Raw genomic sequence first — 23,451 nt, forward strand, 5'->3', positions numbered from 1 at the left:
TATCGAGCCACGTTTTGTAATAGTAGCGTGCATATGTACTGGACATCACATCTTAACTTCATTGGTATTCCTGTATTTAAAAATACAGAGTTGCATGGCCTGGTCCTTTGTATTTTTCATTGTAGGTAAATCCTACTGACTTAAACCGGAGTTACAGAACTGTTCGCCGAGGACTGCAACCTCAGCTTCTTTTAACGAACATAAAAATGGCCCTGTACGGATTTCACCGAACTGACCAGTTGCCAACCTCGCTAACCCCGCAGAAATCTGCTCCGCTTCCCTCTCGTTCCTATTCCATTGCCCTTCCCCACTAGTTCTCTTGTTCCACGCCCCACGCCAGGCAATTCTTCCTTCCTATTGGTTGCGAAGCCACAGGCCCCGCCCCTTTCGAATGTTGTGTATCCGGCTTTGGAACACCGCGAACTGCGTGCTGTCCCCGTCCCACGTGCGTTTGAAAAAGGAAAGGGAGCTCTAGCCAAGGTAAAGCCGAAGGGTGGGAGGGGGGATTGATTGGCCGATCGGTTCCGTCCTGTTTATTTCATTCGCTCAATAACCCAATTAGAGGCCTGGGAAGGAAGAAGGCCAGCAGAGCTCCGCCCACTGGGGGGGGGAGGAGAATTGCTGATACGTGGCGGCTTAAAAGAAGAAAAGTGGGCCTTGGTGGCGGTTTAGTGGCAGTCGGCAGATGCAAGCTTGGTTTTGTCATGCATTAGGTTATAGATTTTTACATGCAGCGGAGAGATGTGGTGAAATGGACCAGCATTGTAGCTAGGAAGGTCCATTTTTGGACTCTCTTTTGAGTTTAATAAACAGAACTCCCGGCAACTAGAAAAGCAGCGCGTCGGGGAGATTGCTGCGCTTTCTCTCGGGTCCTGGGTTTCTGCTAGGACAGACCTCCCCCTCCTCCTGTGTCATCATTAAATCGTTAAAACGATTGAATGCACTTTTTTAAAAAATACCCAGCGAGAAAAAAGGCACAACTTTGAGAGGCTGGGGTAGACTCACTCTCCGTGATGTGTCAGATCGGTGCTCGCATTTTAAATGCTCTTTTTTTAAAAAAAAAAAGTCTAGATGCATGTATACGGGTAGATTTCCCCCCTGCAGTCAGAGGGAGTACACTTCCGCCATCTCATTCAGTAGAGTGGTTAGCACTGGTTTTAAGTTCTGTGTTTTGATGCATAGGTGTTGCATCGTACATACGGATGTCTTGTTGGATCTGAAGAACAAAGGCCAGTGTGGCCCAGCATCTTTTCCCTAATAGTGACCCGCTGGGTTCCTCTGAAAAGTTCATGCTGTTTATCTCACAGTCTGGTATTCCTAGTTCTGCCTCTGAGCCTACCTTGAATTAATTTTTTTAAAAGGCCATCTAAGCCAGGGGCTATCCCTGCTTCTTGTGGAAGTGAATAGCATTCATTTAATTAGGTGTTTTTTATTTTATCTGAACCCCCTGTCACTAATCTTTGGTGAGTGACCCTCTTTCTCTCTCCAAATTCTAAGAGGCAGGGGGAATTCTTTATCCTTTCCCTCTGTATTTCTCTGACTTCTACAAACCTTTAATAGGATTAGGATAACAGCGAGCCCTTCATATTTAGTGCTTTGGGTAGTGAGAATGCAGTGACGAATGAGATTCTTGTAGAGGCAAATGGGTAATGTTTATTAGGTTTTAATTGTTTATTAGGTGATTATGTGGACACCTAACAAAGATTTTTAAAGAATCCTGTACAAAGAAACAGCCAAATTCTTTAATGTTTTAGGCTGCCCTTCCTCCAAAAAAATCAATGCCCTGTATGTATTTCTTTCCTCTTTTATCCTTCTAACAGCCCTTTGAGGTCAGTAAGGCTGAGAGGAAGTCTGGCCTAAGATCACCCAGCAAGCTTTTATAGTAGGGAGGAGATTTGAACCCAGGTCTTCCAAATTCTAATCCTACACTCTTAGCCACTAAATTATGCTGCATGAATAAGATATGTTTGCAAATATTTTTCATAACTTGTAGTCAAATTTTATACAAATTAACTCAGGAGTCTGGCCCACTGTGTCCGGTGATAATTCCCAAATAAAACAAAAGGATTTGGGCCCAGTGGAACCTAAGAGACCAACAAGATTTTCAGTGTCAGCTTTTGAGAGTCAGAGCTTCCTTCTGCAGACACTCCCGAGTAAGCGTGCAGTCTTGGTCCGATCTTCTCTTTATAGGGAGGGACAAAGGGACTCATACGCCCTAACTGCATCTTTGCAGGTCTCAAGGCATTTTGCTGCTACTATAAGGACTAGAAACTTGCCTAAAAAACAAATCTAATGGTTACTAGAAAGTATGCTTTTAACAACTGCAACGAAATGAAAACCCTGGGGTGGGGGAATCCTTCAGGACCACACCAGAGGTGAAATAAAGCATGGCAAACAATTAAATTAATGAAATGTGCAGCCCTAGACACAATCTGTCACAAAGAGGTAACTTTTGTGTAACTTTTGGATTCGTATATGTAAGGTAGTTAGCTACAATGGTAATATATAATCTATATTGCTTTAACAGTAATTATAGGTAGATTATGCATCTGACAAAGAGAACTGTGATTCTCGAAAGCTTATGCTACAATAAAATTGGTTAGTCTTAAAGGTGCTACTGGACTCTTTTTGATTTTGCTACTACAGACTAACATGGCTAACTCCTCTGGATCTATAGGTAGATTGTTCTAGATTATTTTGAGGTTGGGGGGGATTCGAAATTATGACTACTAACTTATTTTAAAAGTTCAATTCTTCTTGTTATGGTTATAAATCTATTCTGTCTTTACATAATTTTTTTAAGGAGAACAAAAAATGTTGAACTCTTGTGTTTGGTTTGATTGCAGAAAACATCCGACTCAGTTTTTAATTGGAAAGAGCCAGCATGTGTAGTGTTTAGAGTGTCAGACAAGGAACTGGGAGAATTTGGTTCGAGCCCCCGCTCTGCCATGGAAGCTTGCTGGGTGCCCTTGGGCCTGTCACACTCTCTCAGCCTAACCTACTTTACAGGGTTGTCATGAGGATAAAATAGAGGAGAAGAGAATAGTGTAAGCTGCCTTGGCTCCCCATTGGGGAGATAGGTAGGGTATAAAAGAATTAAACAAATAAAAATCTAGGCAACCTTTTCAGTGTAAGTCTTGGGAGGGGAGGGGGGAGTACACATAGTGTCCACCTCTGGTGTGCCAGTAAACAATCAAAAGGAGAAAAGCAGAGGCAAGGGGTTAGACTTGGCTAGATGCACTAGGACCAAATTCAGGCCCTACAGCAAATTCCGGCATCTCAGGCGCTCATCTGGAATCCAGCTGGTGGTGTGCAGGTCTGGGAGGTGATGACGCGCATGAGCCATGCTTCTTCCAGACCCAATGGCACAGCCGGTGCCACTGTTATACAAAATCAGTGATTTTGTATAATATTTATTGAATGTATTTATTGTGTATTTATTGAAGGGATGTATTGATGTATTTATTGAAGTACTTATGATATGATAGAGATATATTGGATAAGGTTTTGAGCACTTTAAATCTGCACAAATGCACTTTGTCATTTTAAATGCATGAAAATTTACTTCTAACAAAAAATATACAAAAATGTGTTACGCATATGTAAATGTGGAGTTATTCTCCTAGTTGGTTACCCATTTTCCATTTGAGTTGAGAACCAGCCTGGTATGCCAGGCAAAATTGTCTACCATGCCACTGTTTGGATTTCCTGCCCCTCTGGCATGATTCTGGGTGGATGTTGTTGATTCAGTCAAATTCTCTCAGCCTAACCTATCTCACAGGGTTGTGAGGAGGGAAAGGGAATATTCCCCCCATATCACCTTGGAGGAAGAGCAGAGTAATAATGCACTAGCTAGATTAATTGTTGCTTTGAGGATTAGGATGCAATAATAAATTATCTTTGTCGTCCCTTTGATGCCACAGGTTTTGCCTCCCAACTGCATCTATCCCAAGATCTATGCTAATTCCTTCCCAGAAGGCAATTCATGGCTGGAAGAGGCGGCAGAGGAAGGGGCCGGGGTGGTCACATGACCTTCAATGTTGAAGCTGTGGGCATTGGAAAGGGTGAGGCCTTGCCCCCGCCCACTCTGCAGCCCTCTCCACTGTTTCCTGTGAGTCCCAAAGGTTTTTCCCCCTCGTTTTTATCCTTCATGCAACGGCTTTTCAAATTTCTTCCTGCTGATTTGTACTATTTGCACACTGATGTGGTATCGGATAAATGCTTTGTTTCCTGACCCCCTTGATATGTGACTATATTTTTTTCCTACAAGCTTTCATCTTTCTCCTTGCCTGTCCCTGTAGCCCTTGGAATATAAACCAGTTCCCTTACAAACTGGTGAAGAGGTAGAATATATGTTGGCCCTGAAGCAAGAACTGAGGGGCGCTATGAAGAACCTGCCATACTTCATCAAACCGTCTGCTCCTAAGAAAGGTAAGAAGGACTGAATAGAATCCAGAAGGGCTTCTATGCAAGAGGCTGGAGACAGACATACTTGAATTTTACACTAGACAAAGGCAGGGTGTCACTTTTCAAGCTGTAGAAAAGAGCAAGTGTCCAGTGTAGCACCTATAAGACTAACAACATTTGTGATAGGGTATGAGCTTTCGTGAGCCACAGCTCACTTCTCCAGATACAGCTAGAATGTGAGTCCATCTGTCCTTATATCTTGGAGAGTGGATTGATTGCAAAAGCCGAATGATAATAGCCGGTGAATGACAATGGCAGGCGTGATTGAATAGAGTGGAGTATGCAGCGGGGTAGTGGGTGTTGTGAAATTAGCATTGGTAATGAGACAGGAAGCCTATATCTTGATTCAGTCCTAGGCCGTTTCCAGACGGCTTACTGGCCCCCGGAACGTCGCGCCTCGGTGTGGAGAAAACGCGAAATATCGCGTTTTCTCACGCGAGTTTTGTGCGACGTCGCACAAAACTCGCGTGAGAAAATGTGATATTTCACATTTTCCCCACACCATGGTGTGACGTTCCGGGGGCCGATAAGCCGTCTGGAAACGGCCCTGGTGGATGCATAGTCTTGAGCTTTGTTAACAGTTGCAATTCAGCAGTCTCTACTCTCCCTTTTCAAGCTGTCAGTGACTGGTTGACCAACTGTGATGTCACAGAATGTCTGCAAGTGTTTTAATGGGCTATGTGGAGGGTTAGTGCGATTGCTGTAAGGAAGAGGAAACAGGTTTGAAGATGGAAAGGAGACAGAGCAGAACTTGTGGAAGTGGCCTGTTGGCAGAAATGGGGGCAAAGTCAATTGGGAGCAGGTTGCTGGAGGGAAGTTATGGGAAGAGGTTCTGGGGGTTGCCTCTGTAATTTTTCTTCCTATCAGGAATCCTATAGGTTGAAAAGCTATAGGCCGGGACATTTTTATTTAAGGAAGACCAGGAACTTTTGAATTTCTGCACACCGCTCAACTACGTAAAGCACAGGACATTGCCAGAAAAGAAAATTAGCTACTTTGGTCAGAAGGCAACAGTTTTCTTTTGAGTCACATCAACACCGGGGTAAAATATTGATCTTGGATGCTGGAGAACGTTCAAGTTTACATTTAGCAGTTGGGGTGTCTTGAGGCAAATCACTCCATCTCATTGTAACCGTTCTGATGGGATTCCTGTCTGAGTAATTATTTGAGAATTGTAAAACAAAACCTTACAGAGCAGAACTAGGTGTTATAAAGCACAGAATATGGCAGTCACATGTAGAGCTTTCCTTTTGTAACATCTGCCAGAGCTTCCCTCATTGCCTAGCCAGTTCTCTGAAACGTTTGGTGTAAGGCTGCCAGGAGGTGAAGCAAGTCCTTCTGGTCAGGTATTTCCCCAAACTTCTGCTAGCCAGGCATGTCCCACTTTGTTCTAAATTCAGACTTGAGGCACAAAAACGTTTTCATCCAGCACCGGTTGTCTTTAGAACGTACACAAGTGAAGTTTGTGCACCTGCAGTGGAATCTCTTGGAAACACAACAGGGAATGTTCCCATAGTTTGGGGTCCAGTCCTGCCCAACCCCACAGTGGAATCTCTCTTTATGGAAGAGCAAAGCTGCAGACAGGCGTCGCAGTAAAACACTTGAGGTGGACTGGCCCTTTAACTCGCCAGAAAAATTTCCAGGGGGCCATTGCCCTGGAGGCCACTAGCAGCCAGGATCATGCTAAGCCAGGGGGCCTTGCAGTGCCTCTTGTGACCCTTGCCATGGCCCGGATCTGAACCAAGAAGCACTGTAGGGACCTACAGTGAGGGAAGGGCCGTGGCTCAGTGGAAGAGCATCTGCTTTGCATGCACACGGCTCCAGGTTCAATCCCTGGCATCTACAGGTAAAAAGGACCAGGTTGGAGGTGATGTGAAAGCCTTCCACCCAAGTCCCTGGAGAGCCCTGCCAGTCTGAGAAGACAATACTTACCTTGATGGTCTGATTCAGAATAAGGCAGCTTTATGTGAGTTCGTAGCACAGTGCCAATTACTCCTGAAGCAGAGATGGAACAGAATTATTGACTCCCAGCATATCCAAATCAGCAGGGGGCATGGCTAGAGCAGTGAATCATCCATAGACCCAGTGGGCCGCTTCCTCCGTGGATGGTTAATTTGTATTTATAAAAGCTTTTGGTGGTTTAATAAATATGTTTCCGATGGTACGCTTAACAGTTGTCCAGTTTTGAAATTGATGTTTACAGGGTAGGGAGGGGAGATCACCGTTGCCATTTGCAGCCTTATGGTTTTTATAACATCTAGTTCTGCCCATAAAGTTGTGTAAATAATAACTATGGCTGTGCAGATTCCATAGTTAACTGCGCACAAGATTTGATACGAAGCAGAGAATCCAACATCCTGAGAATGCAAACTTTTTAAAAAAATTCCTAGCACATGGCTAAAAAGCTGGCAGGGCCAGATCTAGGGTTGCCGGCACCCGGGGCACGCACTCCCGACACTGTGTGATGACGTCACTTCTGTGACATCATCACGCAGGGGCGGAGCGTGCTGCTAGTGGAGCGGTGGCAGTGCGGGTGGCTGGGAGGCCACCCATGCCATTCGCCTGCCCTGCTGAGGGGGCGGCCGGCTTGCCGTGTGCTCCCTGTCCTGTGGGGCAGGTGAATGGTGCACTCCCGGCGGCTGACAGCTGTGCCCGGTGCCCCCTCTTTGGCGGCACCGGGGGTAGACTACCCCCCCCGCCCCCTGTCAATCCAGCCCTGAAAGATGCCCTTGAAAATGCGTGTCTTACAATGCTTGTGAAATCTTAGGAGGGCTAAATAACGTTTCCGCTAGATAGACTGCAGGTTGTTCAACTTTTCCCTTCTTCCCACAGAAGCAAATTAAATTATGTACACTAATACCCTTCTGTGACAGTGTGATTAAAATTTGTTACAGAAGTTGCAGATTCTCTGGGTAGAGAATTTTAATATGCCACAAAATTTGTCTCCTAGCTCATATCCAATAATAATTTCAGGCCGAGTCCCTTGTGCAGCCTTATCTTAGGCATGTTTACTCAGGAATGAGCAATAGAAATACATTTCTCAGGAGCGAGCAATAGAAACACACACACTGACTAGTGAGTTGCTAGTGTTATCAAGAGTTCATCTCCTATCCCTGGGTCTGAAGAAGTTAGATCCCTGAGTTAGCCAGTAGAAGTTGGGTCTTGTTTGCGGTAAATGTGCATATGAAAACATGCACACAAACACTAAAGCAGCGTGTAGTGCACGGCCCACTATTCCATGCATTACAAGTCCTGCGGCATATTAATCACATAATGGAGAATGCAGATCTGATTTGTATTTAACGCTCCCAATCACTTTTTGCAGTGCATTTTTATCCCACTCTTCTTCCAAGGAGCATATGTTGACCTACGTTGTTCCCTCACAAAAAAAGGGGATGGTGGAATACCCAACTAAAAGTGATAGGGTAAACCAAAAAGGCTGAGAAAACAAAAGGCAGAAAAAAAAGCCAAAGTACGGTGCAATATACACATACAACCAATTAAGTGATGCGCACAGAACACGACACTATTAATTTAATATGTTGATACCTCAGAAACAAATGGGCACCTTCAGTAAGGTTAGACACAATGCAGAGTTAAATCAAACACCATGCCAAACATGTTTAGGCACAAAGCCTTCATCATGACTTGCACAAATGAGCCCAGTCACACTGGGAAAAATGTAATACTTCACGAGAACCAGTAAGATAATCAAATGAAAAACCTGCAAAAAAAGTCAGAGAAAGTGCAAGTGGCCTGAGGTCACATAGCTTCATTGGTAGTGTGGACATCTGCCTAATCTGCCTATTCTAACCACTGCACCGTACTGTCCCCCTTGCCTTTTAAATCTGAGGAGGATGAGTAGAGGAATACAGCAACGCAGGACAGCGTTCAGCCATTGACAGTGGTGGAGATGCTGAACCAGCGAACGTTGGTATAACAACTTGGGTGTTACAAGCTTGTCCCTGTTTTCATGTATGAAATGTTGGGGAGCATCACTGTATATAACACTAAACTGGCCAGCCCCTGTACCGATGATGAAAGCAGCAGAATGAAGCCAGGCAGGGCTTTTTTTCTTGGAAAAGAGGTGGTGGAACTCAGTGGGTTGCCAGCACAGGGGGCAACTCTTAGTGGGAGGTGGTGCCCCTGGTACCACATGTGCGCCCGCAAAATGCGCGCTCGTTCCCAAAGCCAATGACATCACTTTGGGTCAGCTGGAACAAGGGGGGAGTTTTAAAAAGTTTAAATTGCCCTCTGCGAAAATGGTCACATGGCTGGTGGCCCTGCCCCCTGATCTCCAGACAGAGGGGAGTTTAGAATGCCCTCCGCGCCGCTCCAGCGGCGTGGAGGGCAATCTAACCCCCCCCCCCCACTGTCTGGAGATCAGGGGGCAGGGCCACCAGCCATGTGGCCATTTTCAAGAGGTTCTGGAACTCCGTTCCACCACGTTCCAGCTGAAAAAAAGCCCTGAAGCCAGGTACAGACAAAGTAGGGGTCTCTTCATACTCAGGGGACTCCCCAGGTAGAAAAAATGTGATTTTGTAAATCAACCCAAGGGGAGGAAGTTTAGTATAATGGTTAAGAGCAGTGGGACTCTAATCTGGAGAACCGGGTTTGATTCCCCTCTCCTCCGTTTGAAGCCAGCTGGGTGACTTTGGGTCAATCACATCTCTCGGAGCTCTCTCAGCCCCACCCACCTCACAGGGTGTTTGTTGTGGGGATAATAACAACATACTTTGTAACCCACTCTGAGTGGGTGTTAAGTTGTCCTGAAGGGCGGTATATAAATCGAATGTTGTTATTAAAATGGTGGTGGGAGGAGAGGAGGGCATAAATCAGATTGCAAGATCTTAATTTGGAGGGGGGGGTGGCACAGGCTTTCCAGATTGTTCCTCCTTCTGCAATTTGTTCTAGGCCCCCATCTGGCACTTAATTTGCATGTGAGTGTGGGTTGGGTGGGGGAGCTATGGCATTTCTTTTCCAAATCTGAAAAACAGAATGGCCCTCCCAGTTTGTTGATGCTAGCTTGTATGCTGTTTCCCCCCTCTAGATGTGGAGCGTTACTCTGACAAATACCAGATGTCTGGCCCTATCGATAACGCTATTGAATGGAGTCCAGGTGCGTCTGGGAATATTTGTGCCTTGCATATTTTAATACCGCAGAGGGATAGCCATGCTGGTTTGTTGCTACAGAAACAAAGCATCTCGTGGTACCTGGGGGGGAAAAAAGAACAGGTTTTAATGCAGCAGCATCATTCCTGGATTAGAGTCTTATTGAGTCAGATGCATTAAGGGTTATTATTAGTTGTCAGCTACGCACTTGGGTATTGAGAAAAGCGACTGTAAACAGCAGGGGTAAATGGCAATGAAATGCAATGAGGTCCCGCCTGTGACATTTCTTGGCGGAACTGATGTATATACAAGATTAACCTTTTGCAGACAGATATACCTATAATTTTATCCCTTCAGTTTTTTTCTTAAGACAGCTATCCTAAGGAAGCAGTGCCTGCCATTTTCTAGACGTTTCCCCATCCTGTTTTGTAGAAGCAAAATTGCCATTTAATAACTTAAAAAAAACACCTTTCTGTTATTAAGAATTGCTAGTGGCCCTCAATTTTTATTTTTAAAGAATTCTATAAAAAAAAATGCACTCAGATTTTGCATGTGTACCTCATGGGTTAAATTTGCCTTTGTAGACTGGAAACGGTTGCCTCAAGAATTAAAAATCCGAGTGCGGAAGATTCGAAAGCAGAGTAAGTGCTTTCAGTAATCTGATTCAAAATAATTTTTAAAAATAATTTTATTTTCTTGTGCTTTTAGGTGAGATACTTTCAAATGCGTCATGATTGGGGCACAGAGGGTCAAGAAACCATCAAGTTTCTAGTTCTTGCTTTTAATCTCTGCCCGAACTATAGATCCTCACTTGCCTCTCTGTTGTGCCCCTCTCCCCTTTGCCCAGCATTACCATTCCTACACACCTAGTCCCTCTGTTCTGCCTTGCATTGCTAGCCAAGCTGCCTATCAAGTTTATCCTTCTGCCAAGGAACTGAGGGTGGTGGGATACATGGCTGTTCCCACACTTCATGCTCACAACCAGCCTTATGAGTTAGGTGAAGCTGAGCAGGTGATAGGCCCAAAGTGATCTTCTTGGTAAAGTGTGGGTTTACTGTAATGGTTGTTTATATTCTGCCTTTCTTGCTGAGACTCAAGGTGGATTACACATTGTAAATCAACATGATCAGTAGTCGAGACATTCAAAATATACAATAAGGTATAGATGACAGACAGTGAAAAAACAGAAAATTCGATACAACCCTGAAACAAAACATAAGCAATTTGACACAATGTATTAAATGACATGGAAACGACTCAGTAGGAGCATACTTACAGAACGAGGCAGTACTCAGTAGTATACTCTACAGTCCCTATCTCTTTATCAAAGCATCTCTCTGAGCCATTTGGACAGTGAGATCTATCTATCAGTTTCATTCATATTTGGGCTTCTGTTATACATGCAGCTTTCCCCATTTTTATTCTCATAACTTCCCTGCAAGGATAGGGCAGGCTGAGAGAGAGAATGACTTTTTACATAGTCATCCAAAGGGGGTTTCATGGATCAGCAGTGATTTGAACCCAGGTCTTGTGCGGTCCCAAGCCCATGCACCACTCCACACTTGTGCAGATGCGTTTCAAGAAGGCTCCTTTCTGCTTCTAAAGCTATATCTAGTCGCCTTTCGTGGATTATTGCTTACCTGGTCCTCCACATACACAGATTTGGGGGAAATTTCATGTTGATTTGAGTGTCCACCCCATCCTTAGAGCCACTTAGACAGAGATTCCCTCTGGATCCTCTTCATGTTGTCCAGACTCAACCCAGACCCAATCATAGGGAAGCAGATTACTTGCTCTTAATTGATGATTCATGTAGTCACGAGCCGGATCCCAGTTAGGGTGGGTGAACAGAGTACCTTCTTCAGATCTATCTGGACATTTAAAACAAGTGTGGATCAAAAAGAATCGAGCTCTCTTATATGCAAAGAAGTAGAGGAAAGGAGGGAGATTAGGTTTGGCCATGTTGGCAAATTATGGCCATACACCAGCCGTGCCTTGCTTGGGCACTCTGGAATTTTGTCCCTGTAACTCCACCTTTTCCAGCAGACCAGAAATGACATTTCATCCAGTTCTCTGCAACGGCCCCCATCTGTTCCTGGCGTAGTCCTAAATTCCAAAAACCAGCCCAATCAGATAGGTTTGCAAATGCTTCGGAAGGGTGCTCAAGCTTTGGAGAACTTGCAATGGGAGTGAATTCCGTAAATTACAGGGAAGCTGCCCTGTTGCGCCTTTGCGGTATCATTAAGAGGGCATCAGAAATCGTAACAGGAGCCATAGTGGGTCTCAGTTATTTAGGATTATGTGGGTTGGTGGTTTATGAACGTCCCATTTTTTCCACGTGTGGTGTCATCTGCTAAGAAACCCCTCCGCTTCCTACACAAGCGCCCTTGCTCATTTTTGAGAATTCTGGAACAAAATAAGCGCACACATTGATTGGCTGACATGTTCAGCTTAGTTCCTGAAAGGAGCTGACTGAGTCTAACCTTTGCTCGATTAAATGGAGAGCCTAATCTAAAACACTGTATGTGTTTTAGTGGGGGGTTTGGCAAGCTGTCTTTTACAGAAGTTAACCTGCCATTACTGTTCTTACTGAGAAACTTGGGGGTTTCCAGGTTTGAAAATCACTCGTCTACAATTGTGGCTATAGGCTGTGGCTCAGCGGTACGATACACACTTTACTTCCTGCCATCTCCAGTTGCTAAGATGGAGTATAAGGTGATGTGAAAGTCCTCTGCTTGGAAAGCTGCTGGCAGTCACAGTAGACAATACTGACCTTGTTGGACCAGTTGTCTGACTCAGAATGAAGCAGGTTTTTGGGTTCAACCAGCAGTCAATACAACCCTTTGAAGCACCAGCATTAACGGGCTTTTTGTGGTCTGGCTCAGTACTGGAATCTTTCTCTTTTTGATACAGGAGTGACCATCCTTCCCCCCAAGCGCAAAAGTCAGCTGCCAGTAGACAAGGAGGAAGCCATCAAGAAACTGGAGGTAGGTACCAGTGTTGGCATGAGACCCTCCAGGTGCCTGGTGGGGTGACGACTTCTAGCCAGCATTTAAAGTTGTCGCGTGGAGAGTCTGCTTTATCTCCCTTCCCAGAAGTCCACCAGAATTTTGGTCAATTGTCTTCATGCACTTTTCCCATGACTTTTTTAAATGGGCCAAAAGTTACCTGCCACTTGATCGCCAAGAAAAGCTTCACTGGTAAATTCAGGGCTTTTGGGAAAAGAGGTGGTGGAACTCAGTGGGTTGCCCTTGGAGAAAATGGTCACATGGCTGGTGGCCCCGCCCCCTGATCTCCAGACAGAGGGGAGTTTAGATTGCCCTCCGCGCCACCGAGCGGCACAGAGGTCAGTCTAAACTCCCCTCTGTCTGGAGATCAGGGGGCGGGGCCACCAGCCATGTGACCATTTTCAAGAGGATCCGGAACTCCGTTCCCCCACGTCCCCCCTGAAAAAAAGCCCTGGGTAAATTTATGTAGGAGAAAAGCCAGTGAAAACAGTTGGCAGCCTTATTCACTGCCCTATCTCTTCTTTTTGCCAAGAGAGTGTGAAGGTTTCTAGTGAACGTTTCTAAGCAAACAGTTCCACACCAACGTTTTGCGGATGACATGTTTTTTAACACCCCTTGTTCTCATGCCAAGGCTTACTTTCCCGAATAGTCTCTTTACACATGGATGAAAGCTCCATCTGCTTCGTGTTTATTCCTTGGCTTGGCAATAGTCCATTCCCTATTTGGAAAGTTGCGTCTTGCTCTTTACATTAGAGGACCCACGCCAGAGAAACCATAATTATCCCGCAATCTGTTATCCATAGTTCGGAATAGACCTCAGCAGTTGGACAGTGTGAAGTAGCACCTTGGTGCTTACACATGCATAATTACATGTACAAGAGAGAAGAGAATCTCCATGTCCCCTAATAATAACATAATAATAATATTCAATTTATATATTGCCCTTCAGGACAACTTAACACCCACTCAGAGCGGTTTACAAAGTATGTTGTTATTATCCCCACAACAATCACCCTATGAGATGGGTTGGGCTGAGAGAGCTCTGGGAAAGCTGTGACTGACCCAAGGTCACCCAGCTGGCTTCGAGTGAAGGAGTGGGGAATCAAACCTAGTTGCCCAGATTAGAGTCTCGCCGCTCTTAACCCCTACACTAAACTGGCTCTCCCTACTCCAAGGTTTAGCTAAATCCTGAAGAACGATGATGCTAGCAGCTCTCATCAACATTTGAACCCCAGAGGGCAGAGAGAGGCTCAGTAGTTTACTGAGAACAGGAAAGAGGGACTGTGGAGTGGATGTATTTTTTTACACGTCTCAACTAAGGCCCAATTTGAATGGGAAGCTGGCAAGGCAATAAAGTTCCCTGTGTGATTTTGCACAGGTGTGTCGTGCCTTGCCTAAATCAGCTGTGATGTGTACAGAGTACCTTCATGTGCTTAGTTAGCACCCCTGCGCAATGTCAGCAAGGATTACGGATCTCTGGCATGCAAACTCAGATCTCGAGAAGGAGCTGTGGTTCAGGGATAGAGCATCTGCTTCGCATGCACAAGGTCTCGGGTTCAATCCCCAGCATCTCCAGTTAAAAGGATCAGGTTGTCGGGGGTGTGAAAGTCCTTGAGATGCTGGACAGCCACTGCCAGGCAGCATAGACAGTGCTGATCGTGATGGGCTGGCGGCCTGGCTTGGAAAAAGGTAGCCACTTAACATGATTTGAACACACAATTGGGTGTGATTCTGAGTCTTTGCAAAATTGCACGGGGAAGCTCTTCAGGCTCACCGGCATCATGATTCAATCAGGCTGAAGGCTTATTGTATATGTGCAGCTGCAATCAAGCTTGGAAGCTTTTCTCAGACCTTGCCGCTTTCAGCTGTTGCAAGTGGCAATTCTGTACTGCTCCATGTTCATAAAAAAACAGGCAATGAATATTTATCCCTGGAGTACGAGAGGCCTGCGTACAAGGAGTGTTGAGGGTTGGGGTTGGCAAAAGAGCGTTTAAATACGTCAGCCTCACTGCCTTGCAGACTGTACAGGTCAGAAAAGCCTTGTTTTGATTAGCACATTTGTACCTTGTCCTTCCATGGTTTTCTCCCCTCCTCCGTTTCGTCCTCACAACAACCCTGTAAGGCAGGTTAGGCTGAGAGAGAATGACTGGCCCAGTGTTTCATAGCGCCCGGGGATTTGAACTGGATTGTCTAAGATGATGATGATGATGACACTATAACATTCAATTTATATACCGCCCTTCAGGACAACTTAACGCCCACTCAGAGTGGTTTATTCTCCTCAGAGTGTGTTATTACTATCCTCACGACAATCACCCTGTGAGGTGGGTGGGGCTGAGAGAGCTCTGAGAGAGCTGGGATTGACCCAAGGTCACCCAGCTGGCTTCAAGCAGAGGAGTGGGGAATCAAACCTGGCTCTCCAGATTCGAGTCCTGCCGCTCTTAACTGCTACACCAAACTGACTTCTTCTAGTCCAGCACACTAATCACTGTGCCACACTGGGTCTGCTGTGTGTATAAATCAGGACCAAGATGATCCTGAAGGCCAGGGCAGGCCTTTCCTTGCTTACCGCCCCAAACATAAACCCACAACGGATCACCCGACAGAGAAACAAACCCAGGAACCAAGCCCTACAACGGGCTTAGATGCCAACTTTGTTGCCACATACACTTAGGTAATTCTGTTACAGGACCTAATGGCATCAGCTACACTCTCTCGGGCTTATCCCATTGCCTATCATCCAGTTTAATTCATACCATCATGCACCAACAATGTGCTCCTGCTGTCTACACTGAAGAAATATGTCCATTTATTTCAATTCACTAAACTATAGGTTGCCAACATGGTTCCCGTGAGCACAATTGTGCCTGCTGATGCCTTTTCTGGTGCCCCCTGAGCGTTTTTAGAAAGTAGGTGGGGATAGGTGGGGCGTTTGCAAAGCATGGCTTCTGATTGGCCGTTGGAGATTTGATTGGCTGTGCCAGTGTTTAAAAACAGTACTTTGGTGGAAGTGCAGGGATCTTCACTGTGTGACTGAAGGTAAGCTGTAGCACCCATTTTGTGGCTGGATCCACCTCCTGCAGCAGCCATATTATTGCTGTGCCCACCACACTGTGTCAGAATTCCAGATGTGCCCACAGGCTCAAAAAGGTTGAGGACCCCTGCTCTAAATGATTTCCTTTCTTCCCATTGTATCTGAGGAAGTGAGCTTTGACTCATGAAAGCTAATACTGGAATATATGTTGTTAAGTCTTTAATGTGCCACTGGACTTCCATTTTTTTTTTACTACAATAGGCTGACATGGCTCTCCTTCTGGAACTGGCCTGGTCCAAATCTCATGGTCTAGTCAGAACTCAGGCTTCCCTACTCAGTCAGAGTAAGGCCAGTCTCAGGTTGGGGGAGACTGGACCACCTTAAAATAGGAGGCTAATTCAGTGCTATTATTCCCCCATGTATACGCTGCAATTCAACCTTAGCCCCTAGATCCCATTTTCAGGGTCAGGAGCCATTCTTGAAAGGTGTGAAGTAATAAGAAAGAAGATCCAGTTTGAAAATATCTGTGCATTTATATGTTCCATTCCTTAGACTCTGGAAAAAAAGGAGGAGGAGGTAACCTCTGAAGAGGAGGAGGAGAAAGAAGAGGGGGAGGAAGGGAAGGAGGAGGAAGAGGAAGAATACGACGAGGAGGAATATGAAGAGGTACGGTGTTTTGTTTGCGAGAGTGCCGCAGCTCTTGACAGGGGAGGGTTTCAGGGCATGCAAGAACTTGCTGAGGGAAGATGAAGGGATTCAACCTGTAGTTTGTAAGGTTCAGGGCTACCGCTTTGCATTTTGTTTGTTTCAGACTTGTGTAAACTTTCAGGATAGAAGCATTTTAATTAATAATAATAATAAATAACAACTACCCCCCCCCAACTACCTTGGACATGTTCATGGTGATGAAGGGCAGGTTACAGAGAATGAACTATCAACATACACACTGCCTTTTTAAGGTCAGAGACTCCTTATTAAAGTCAGGGCTGTGAAGAGCCATCATGGGCTAATGTACAGAGATTCCTTCTGCCCCCCCCCCCCCAGCCCACACATCATATGAAAACAGAAGACGCGATTATCCAGCTTGGGGGGGGGGGGCGCTAGGGTGAACAGATCTCCTGGAATTTTGCCTCACAGTTCTTCTGTCTCGGCAATCTAGTGTAACTTTTCTTTAGCTTCAGAATAAATGATCACATAAGCAAGGCAAGGGTCATTCCTGGCAGGGAGCATTCCCGTTCCCTAGAAATGATGGGAATGACTCCGCAAAGTGCTATGAATTCAGGTCTGGTTTGTGCCACAGAATGAGGTGGTGGTATGGACTGTACTACTTCAGACGGTAGGTGGGAAGAGCGTCGCTTGTCATTTTCCCCATGTGAAAAAATACCTGCATGTCAGGGAGAAAAGTTCCAGCCTGGCCCTTCGCACATTGTGGTGGTTTCCCGTTTACAGGCCCTTATTAGTGGAGGCAAACTGTGAACATAGTCCAAAGTGGTACAGTCCGTTCTACTGCCTCATTCCATTCCCTGTCAAGCAGAGTTCCTTTCTGCCAGCGAACAACTCCAGCCTCGCCCTCTGAATCGTCTCTGTGCAAGCGAGCCATCTGTCCTCGTCTTCTCTAGCTATTTTTGTCTTAACACCTCCTCTAACATCTGTGGAGAAGCCGAAAGAACAGCAGCAGTGGCAGCAACCAGGTCAACAGGAGGCTTGGGGACAGGTCTTTAGTCATCATCACCGTCCCCCCCCCCCCAGCATCTTTGCTGTTGTCAGAAAGGAAAGGGAGCAGAGGGGGAAAAGAGAAAGCCAGAGCTGCCGGCTTGGCCTGAGTGACGAAGCCCAGCTCCATTTCCACCTACTAGCCTCTGTGGGAAAGCAGAAACAATGGTGGACAGGAAGGTTTGAGGAGAGAATGAGAACTGACCGCTTCAGGTTTGGAACATGGGCAAAGCACCATTCTTCTTATCCTTGGATCTGGGGCAGGCAGTCCCTTTTTACTTGACCTGAAAATTTCTCAGTGGGCTGTTGACCTGAAGGGTCACTACTAGTGACCAAGTGAGGACAGCACCACAGGATCTGCACGGCTCACTCATGCTGCAGTGCCAAAGACAGTGACTATGTGGATCTGAGTGGACAGTGTGGTGTTGCTAGTGGTTTAGAGGCCACCCAGCTCAGCTTATCCCAGGGCTGTTCTAACATCCCAGTCAGCTGGATTCCTGTTTCTAATGCATCAACCTGGGGGTGCAGAATGCCCCCTCTGCAGCAGAGAGAAGGGTCCTCATCTCTCCAAAAGTGGGGGTGGGAAACCTCCATGCTGTCCTGTCAGTCAAGCAGAGTTCTGCCATTTGCTTCGATGATAGCCCTTCCGTGAATTGTGTATTATCATGGATTTGAATTGTTAGCTGTTTGGCGTGCCAACCTAGCTGAAAAGCAGAGTCTAAATACAGTAAAATAATGTTCTGTCTTTACAGGAGACAGATTATATCATGTCCTACTTCGATAATGGCGAAGATTTTGGCGGTGATAGTGACGACAACATGGATGAGGCCATATACTGAACAGTGACAGTGCCGTGGAGCTGCGGGTGCGAGCCTTTTCTGTCACACAACCCAAATGACTCCTCTCCTGTTGATCTTTTCTGTCACCTCTGGGAGGTTCCCAGATGATCCTCCTGACTTGGTTTTGGGGATGTGGGAGTGTTTCTTTTGTCTCCACTGAATTCCTTGGCCAGGATTTTCCTTGACCTCCTGTTGCCTGTTTGGCCTCCAGATGGTGCCATTGATCCATTGTCCTGTCAGCCATTTGTGTGGATCACACAACTGGGCCAGCGCCCATCAAAATAACCAGCATACAAGAGTTGTATCTCTATCTTCTCCCTCTTGCCTTGTGTCGGAGAAAGCAGATTGGATCAAGTAGAAATCCTGGTTTTCTTTCACTGCCGCCTTTTGGAATAGAAGAGAACATCTCTCAAAAGAAAACAGCAACCTTCCAGAAACCAGCAGACGCTAACATTGAGGGTATACATATTCAAATATGTATTTCATTGGGGAGCCAAGGAAACATTTCTTGATATTTAATTTGCAACAAAACCTCTCACTTCAGCCTCTCTGGCTTGAAGTGCAGTGATTTCTTAAGTCTGTTTTCTGCTAATGTAAAAAGGGTGAGGGGTGCCAAGGAGAACAAAGGGTGTCCATCTTTTTTAAAAAGACAGCATTTTAATGCCACATTTTTAAAAACCAGGTATCATTCCCATGTTTCAGTACTGTGAATATTGTGTGTGTTGGGAGGAGGGGGCGGTTACCAGCATTTTTCAAGAATTGGAAAGCATCTCCCACAGTCCTCCGGGGTCCGTGACAGGAACCTTCACCTAATACATGTTTCTTGTGCTGTAAATAAGTGGACCGTCCTAATGTACAAAAACTGCTGTGAACGAGTGACCTTTAATTTACAATGGATCTCTTTGGTGCTGCTGGACTCGAATCTTGCTCTTTTTTAAAGAAGATGCCTTGTTTTAGAACCTGGTGAGAGAAAGTAGGCTAAAGGAAAGCCTTTCTTATTTAAAACATTTTGATTTTCCAATAAATAAATAAATAAATTTGTCCAAAATAGTTTATGAGAAAAGAACCCTAAAATATGTTACAATGTTAAAATCAATCTACCACAGTACAAATAAAGCAGCAATAGGATATAAACGAAGTAGAGACTTGGTTTTCTGCTTATTTGCCCCACCACAACTGGGTGGTTTTTATTTTCTTTGTTGTTACAAGACCCCCCCCCCCAATGTAAATGACATCTTCGGTTTTAAATTTTGCTTTGACGTTTGGTTAGCCTGCCATTTTGCTACATTCACACCTCAGCCATTTTAGGCATTCCGAGTGCCACAGTAGTAGAATTCCTTTCCTTTTCAACTTAAATTTTTAATCCTGGTAGATTTTTTAATCCCTCCCCTTCTTCTAAGGAAAATTTAGTGAGATACATGATTTCCCTCTCCTCTGTTTTCTCTTTACCACAACCCTGCAAGGTAGGCTAGGCCCAAGAGAGAGTGATTGGCTCAAGGCTACCCAGTGAGTATTGTGGTTGAATGGAGATATGACCCCCAGTTCCCCCAAACTTAATGCAACACTCTGTCCCTTCACATATCACATGGGCTTGTTGCTTTTGAAGCAAGTTAGGTGATGGCCCTCTTTGTATTTTCAACAGACTTGGCTGTGTGTGAAGTTTGAATACTTGCCAAGCATGGGGGGGGGGGGCTTGTAAAGGAACAAGAGCTCAGCACAGCAAGTAAAGAAAAGGCTTTTTTCCTGCTTTGCAGGGTGGGAGACCTTTTATGCATTTGTTGAATTTCTGCCTGTTGCTCAAACACTCAAACAAACCCTGCCAAAGAGAAAAAAGGTAGTTACTAGTGTTTTCTCTGTGGGAAGTTGGATTTCTTCCCTTAAAATGACTTGATAGTTGTCTTGAGCTCTTTTATTGGCTCTGCGACTGCTTTTCAGCAGCAAGTGAAGTCTTTTCTGACATTGATCTTAAATGACAGAGATGCTTTAGCTGCTCAGATGCTGTGCCTCCAGCTGCCACTAAATGCAGAAGAGCAAGGCTGGTTTTAAAAGCAGGCAATCCTAAATTCCTGGTTGGATATTTTGAAGTGAAGTGATATTTTAAATTGAGGTTTCCAGGAAACAAGAATGAGAAAGATAAACCTTGTCCTTTGGATATCAAACCGTCTGTTCAGAAAGTCTTTATTCTTGATGTTAGTGGCAAAGGACCTCTTTGTGATTAAACAACGTTAAAGCAGAGGTATTCTGCACATTTTTAGAAACGCTCTCTAGCAGGGTTCCAATGGAAACTGCCTACCAGATATTGTTTTGGGGGAAGAATGCCTTTAGGAAGCTGGAACCTAATTGGGCCGTAGTGTCATTCTACAAGAATCCACAACATTCTTAATGGAACCAGATCATCTGAAAAAAAAAACTGTGGTTAGGGGTCATGAACTGAATTGGGAAAGCAAGAGACATGTCAGATGGTTTCCCTTTTGGATCTGTCTTCATTTTGTCAGCAATTTTTTAAAAAACGATCCTTTTTTACTAAGTATATATAGAGACTGATTTGCAATAAAGATTTTTGTCTTCTTTCTGTGTGCCTTACTTGATTTCGTTGTCTTTGCCTGCCTGCCACTTCAATATCGATTGGTTCTTCTGCTTTAAAAATAAAGTCTTAGACATTCCACAGCTGCTTAACTGCTCAGGGAGAAACAGCAGTAGAACATCGACAGGAGTGATTTCCACAACAACAGTGTTCATGGGGCAGGGACCCCAGAACCAACTTGTGAACTCCTTCACAGTCATACGTTCCTTGCCTGTTCTCTCTTCTCGTGCATGCTCTTCTGTCTCCAGATCTGAACTGTGGCATGGTGCAGAAGGAAGTTCCGCTGTTACCCAAACAGAACAGTCTGATGGAAGAGGAGAGTTATTTGACCCATTGAAGAACGACAGTATGGCTGTGAGTTCTTCTGTGATGTGTCAAATAGTTCTTTCCTTGGACTGTTTTCCGTTCAGGGTAACGGCATGGGGAGGGGGGTGATCTGATCCCGAGTGGAAGCATTGTGCACAGGAAGAGAGAACACGCAAACAACATAGGACGGTGATGGTGTTTACAGGCGGCAGCCGGAGGTCCCCAGCATCTATTCTTTGTGAAGTGCAAATTGACCCTGGGCAGGCAAAATGACAAGGTGCTTCCACCGGGGGAGATTTTCCTACAGAGTAGCGAGAGCTGTTCTTACAGCATGGCACTGAAGAAAGGATGGGGAGGGAGGGTGCAGATGAGGGTGTGTGGCCCAGAGGGAAGTGCTGAGGGCAAGACTCTGCCTTCATTCTGGCAGGGGGAGGGTACTGGAAAAACACATAATGTGATATTACTGGGTACAAAATCCTGAGGCTCTCAGCTTTCATGTTTTTGTCCTTACCGCTACAAAAATAGCCTTGGAAAGGAACAGCCCATGAAGTGAGAAAAATCCTGGAAGCTAAAGATTTAGCTTGCCAGTGGTTGGAGGGCAGGGCTGCCAACTAATTCCAAAGCATCCTGGTCTGCTCTCATGCCTTTTTAAACAGATGCTCAGATATTTAGAGATTGTTTAGCGGGTTGCTGCTTTTGTTAAAGGCAGAGGAGCAGAGGCCAATTCAAAAGCTGGCAGCCCTTTTGGAGAGGGGGGTCTCTGTGCCTTCCCCATGACCAGCTGATACCAAATGAATGCTGCAGAATAGTTCATTTGCATAACACGTTACGTAAAGAGAATCTGCATATGGATTTGCAAAGTATGGTCCAGCAGCAGGATTGGTGTTCTTGGCAAAGGTTTTACCTTTAAAATTTTTTTTTTAATGTGAAGTACACAGAGCCCTATCTATTAAAATTGTGCCCCACCCTTCTTTGAGGGAAACTCGGGACAGCATGCATGGTTCAGCCCCTCCTCGTTTTATCCTCACAACAGCCCTGTTAGGTAGATTTTGTTGCCCTGAGCTATCCAGTGATCTCCATGGCCAAGTGAGGATTTGACACTCTAGCTATTATACAGTACTGCCTCCTGGATGAATAGAGTAAGAAGATAAGGACTAACCGAGCCACTCCTCGTCCTGGTCATTTTTGGGAACCCTCTGAAGGGCTGAGCTGAGAAACAGGCAGAACGAGGAGAGGGTAATGCAGACGGCCCAGTGCCAGGAAGAATGAAGTTTTGCTTCATTCCGTAAACAAGCTGGCATTCTTGGCACCGTTCTCTTTCCGAAGCAGCTTCGCTCTTGACAATGGCCCGTGGACACATGAGCCCCACTTGGCTGACCCCTTCTGAGGATTTCATGTTCTTGCCTTCCTGGGGAGACAACATGGGTAGATTTCAGGCAAACAACAGAACGTACTTAGGAGACTGAAGTCCTGCGGAACAAGACACACACTCATCCCTTTTTGCGCAGAGAACAGTTTTGTGGCTTTTTCCTGTGGTCGATTGTAATCAGGTCTGTGCGCCATACAACCACCTACCTTACTATAATTGGTCTACAACTGATTCTAGAAAATAAAGTCAAAGGGCAAATTATGTTGCATTTTTGAAGGGATTGTGAGAATCAGACACATTATTCTTGTTCAGATAGATTGTGGGGGGAATAAAAGAATTGGGGGATAGCCTTTTGCCTAAGACCCCTAGGGTTGCTAACTCCAGGTTGGGAAATTCCTGGATATTTAGGGGATGGAACCTGGAGAGGGCAGGGTTTGGGGAGGGGAAGAATCTCAGCAGATTATATGGTATAATGTCATAGAGTCCACTCTCTCAAGCAGCCATTTTCTCCAGGGGAACTGATGTTTATGGCCTGGAGATCGGTGGTGATTCCAGGAGATCTCCAGCCACCACCTGGAGGCTGGCAACCCTACCTCAAATAATTTGCTCAACAGGATGGCTAAAAGAAAAAAAAAATAAGAGAAATTTCTGTGCAAGGTTGAGAGGTTATACCCAAAAAAGGATTGGGAGAAACCCGGAACAGACACATGCCAGCTCAGCTGAGGCCTAATGAGAAACCAAGGTTTAATTTAGAAACCAAGTTTTAATTTATTTATTTAGCCATTTATATACCACCACCATTTTCTCGCCAATAGGGAGTACTCAAAGCAGCTCACACAATTCTCACCCCCATTATTTAATCCTCACAACAATTCTTTAGTTTATTCGGTGTTTAACCTGCCTGCCCAGCAAGTGGGCTCAGGATGGGGTACAACAATCATAAAATACAGTTACACAGCAGATTTTGCAATAAAATTCACCAATTAAAATCATATATACACAGAAACCTCAGGTGGTTG

General features: G+C 45.2%; 1 protein-coding gene across 1 annotated transcript; it reads left to right on the forward strand.

Moving 5' to 3' along the window:
* The first annotated feature begins 400 nt into the window (after nt 1-400).
* Nucleotides 401-20,745, forward strand: POLR3GL (RNA polymerase III subunit GL). Its single transcript, XM_054970294.1, has 8 exons — nt 401-480; nt 3,924-4,111; nt 4,302-4,431; nt 9,518-9,586; nt 10,164-10,220; nt 12,493-12,566; nt 16,174-16,287; nt 18,087-20,745. Exons 2-8 carry the CDS (start codon nt 3,986-3,988, stop codon nt 18,171-18,173), a joined length of 657 nt encoding a protein of 218 aa, XP_054826269.1. The 5' UTR covers nt 401-480; nt 3,924-3,985; the 3' UTR covers nt 18,174-20,745.
* Nucleotides 20,746-23,451: the final 2,706 nt, after the last annotated feature.

This window comes from Eublepharis macularius, chromosome 1 (genome assembly GCF_028583425.1).
Source record: "Eublepharis macularius isolate TG4126 chromosome 1, MPM_Emac_v1.0, whole genome shotgun sequence".
In the NCBI taxonomy this organism is placed as follows: Eukaryota; Metazoa; Chordata; class Lepidosauria; order Squamata; family Eublepharidae; genus Eublepharis; species Eublepharis macularius.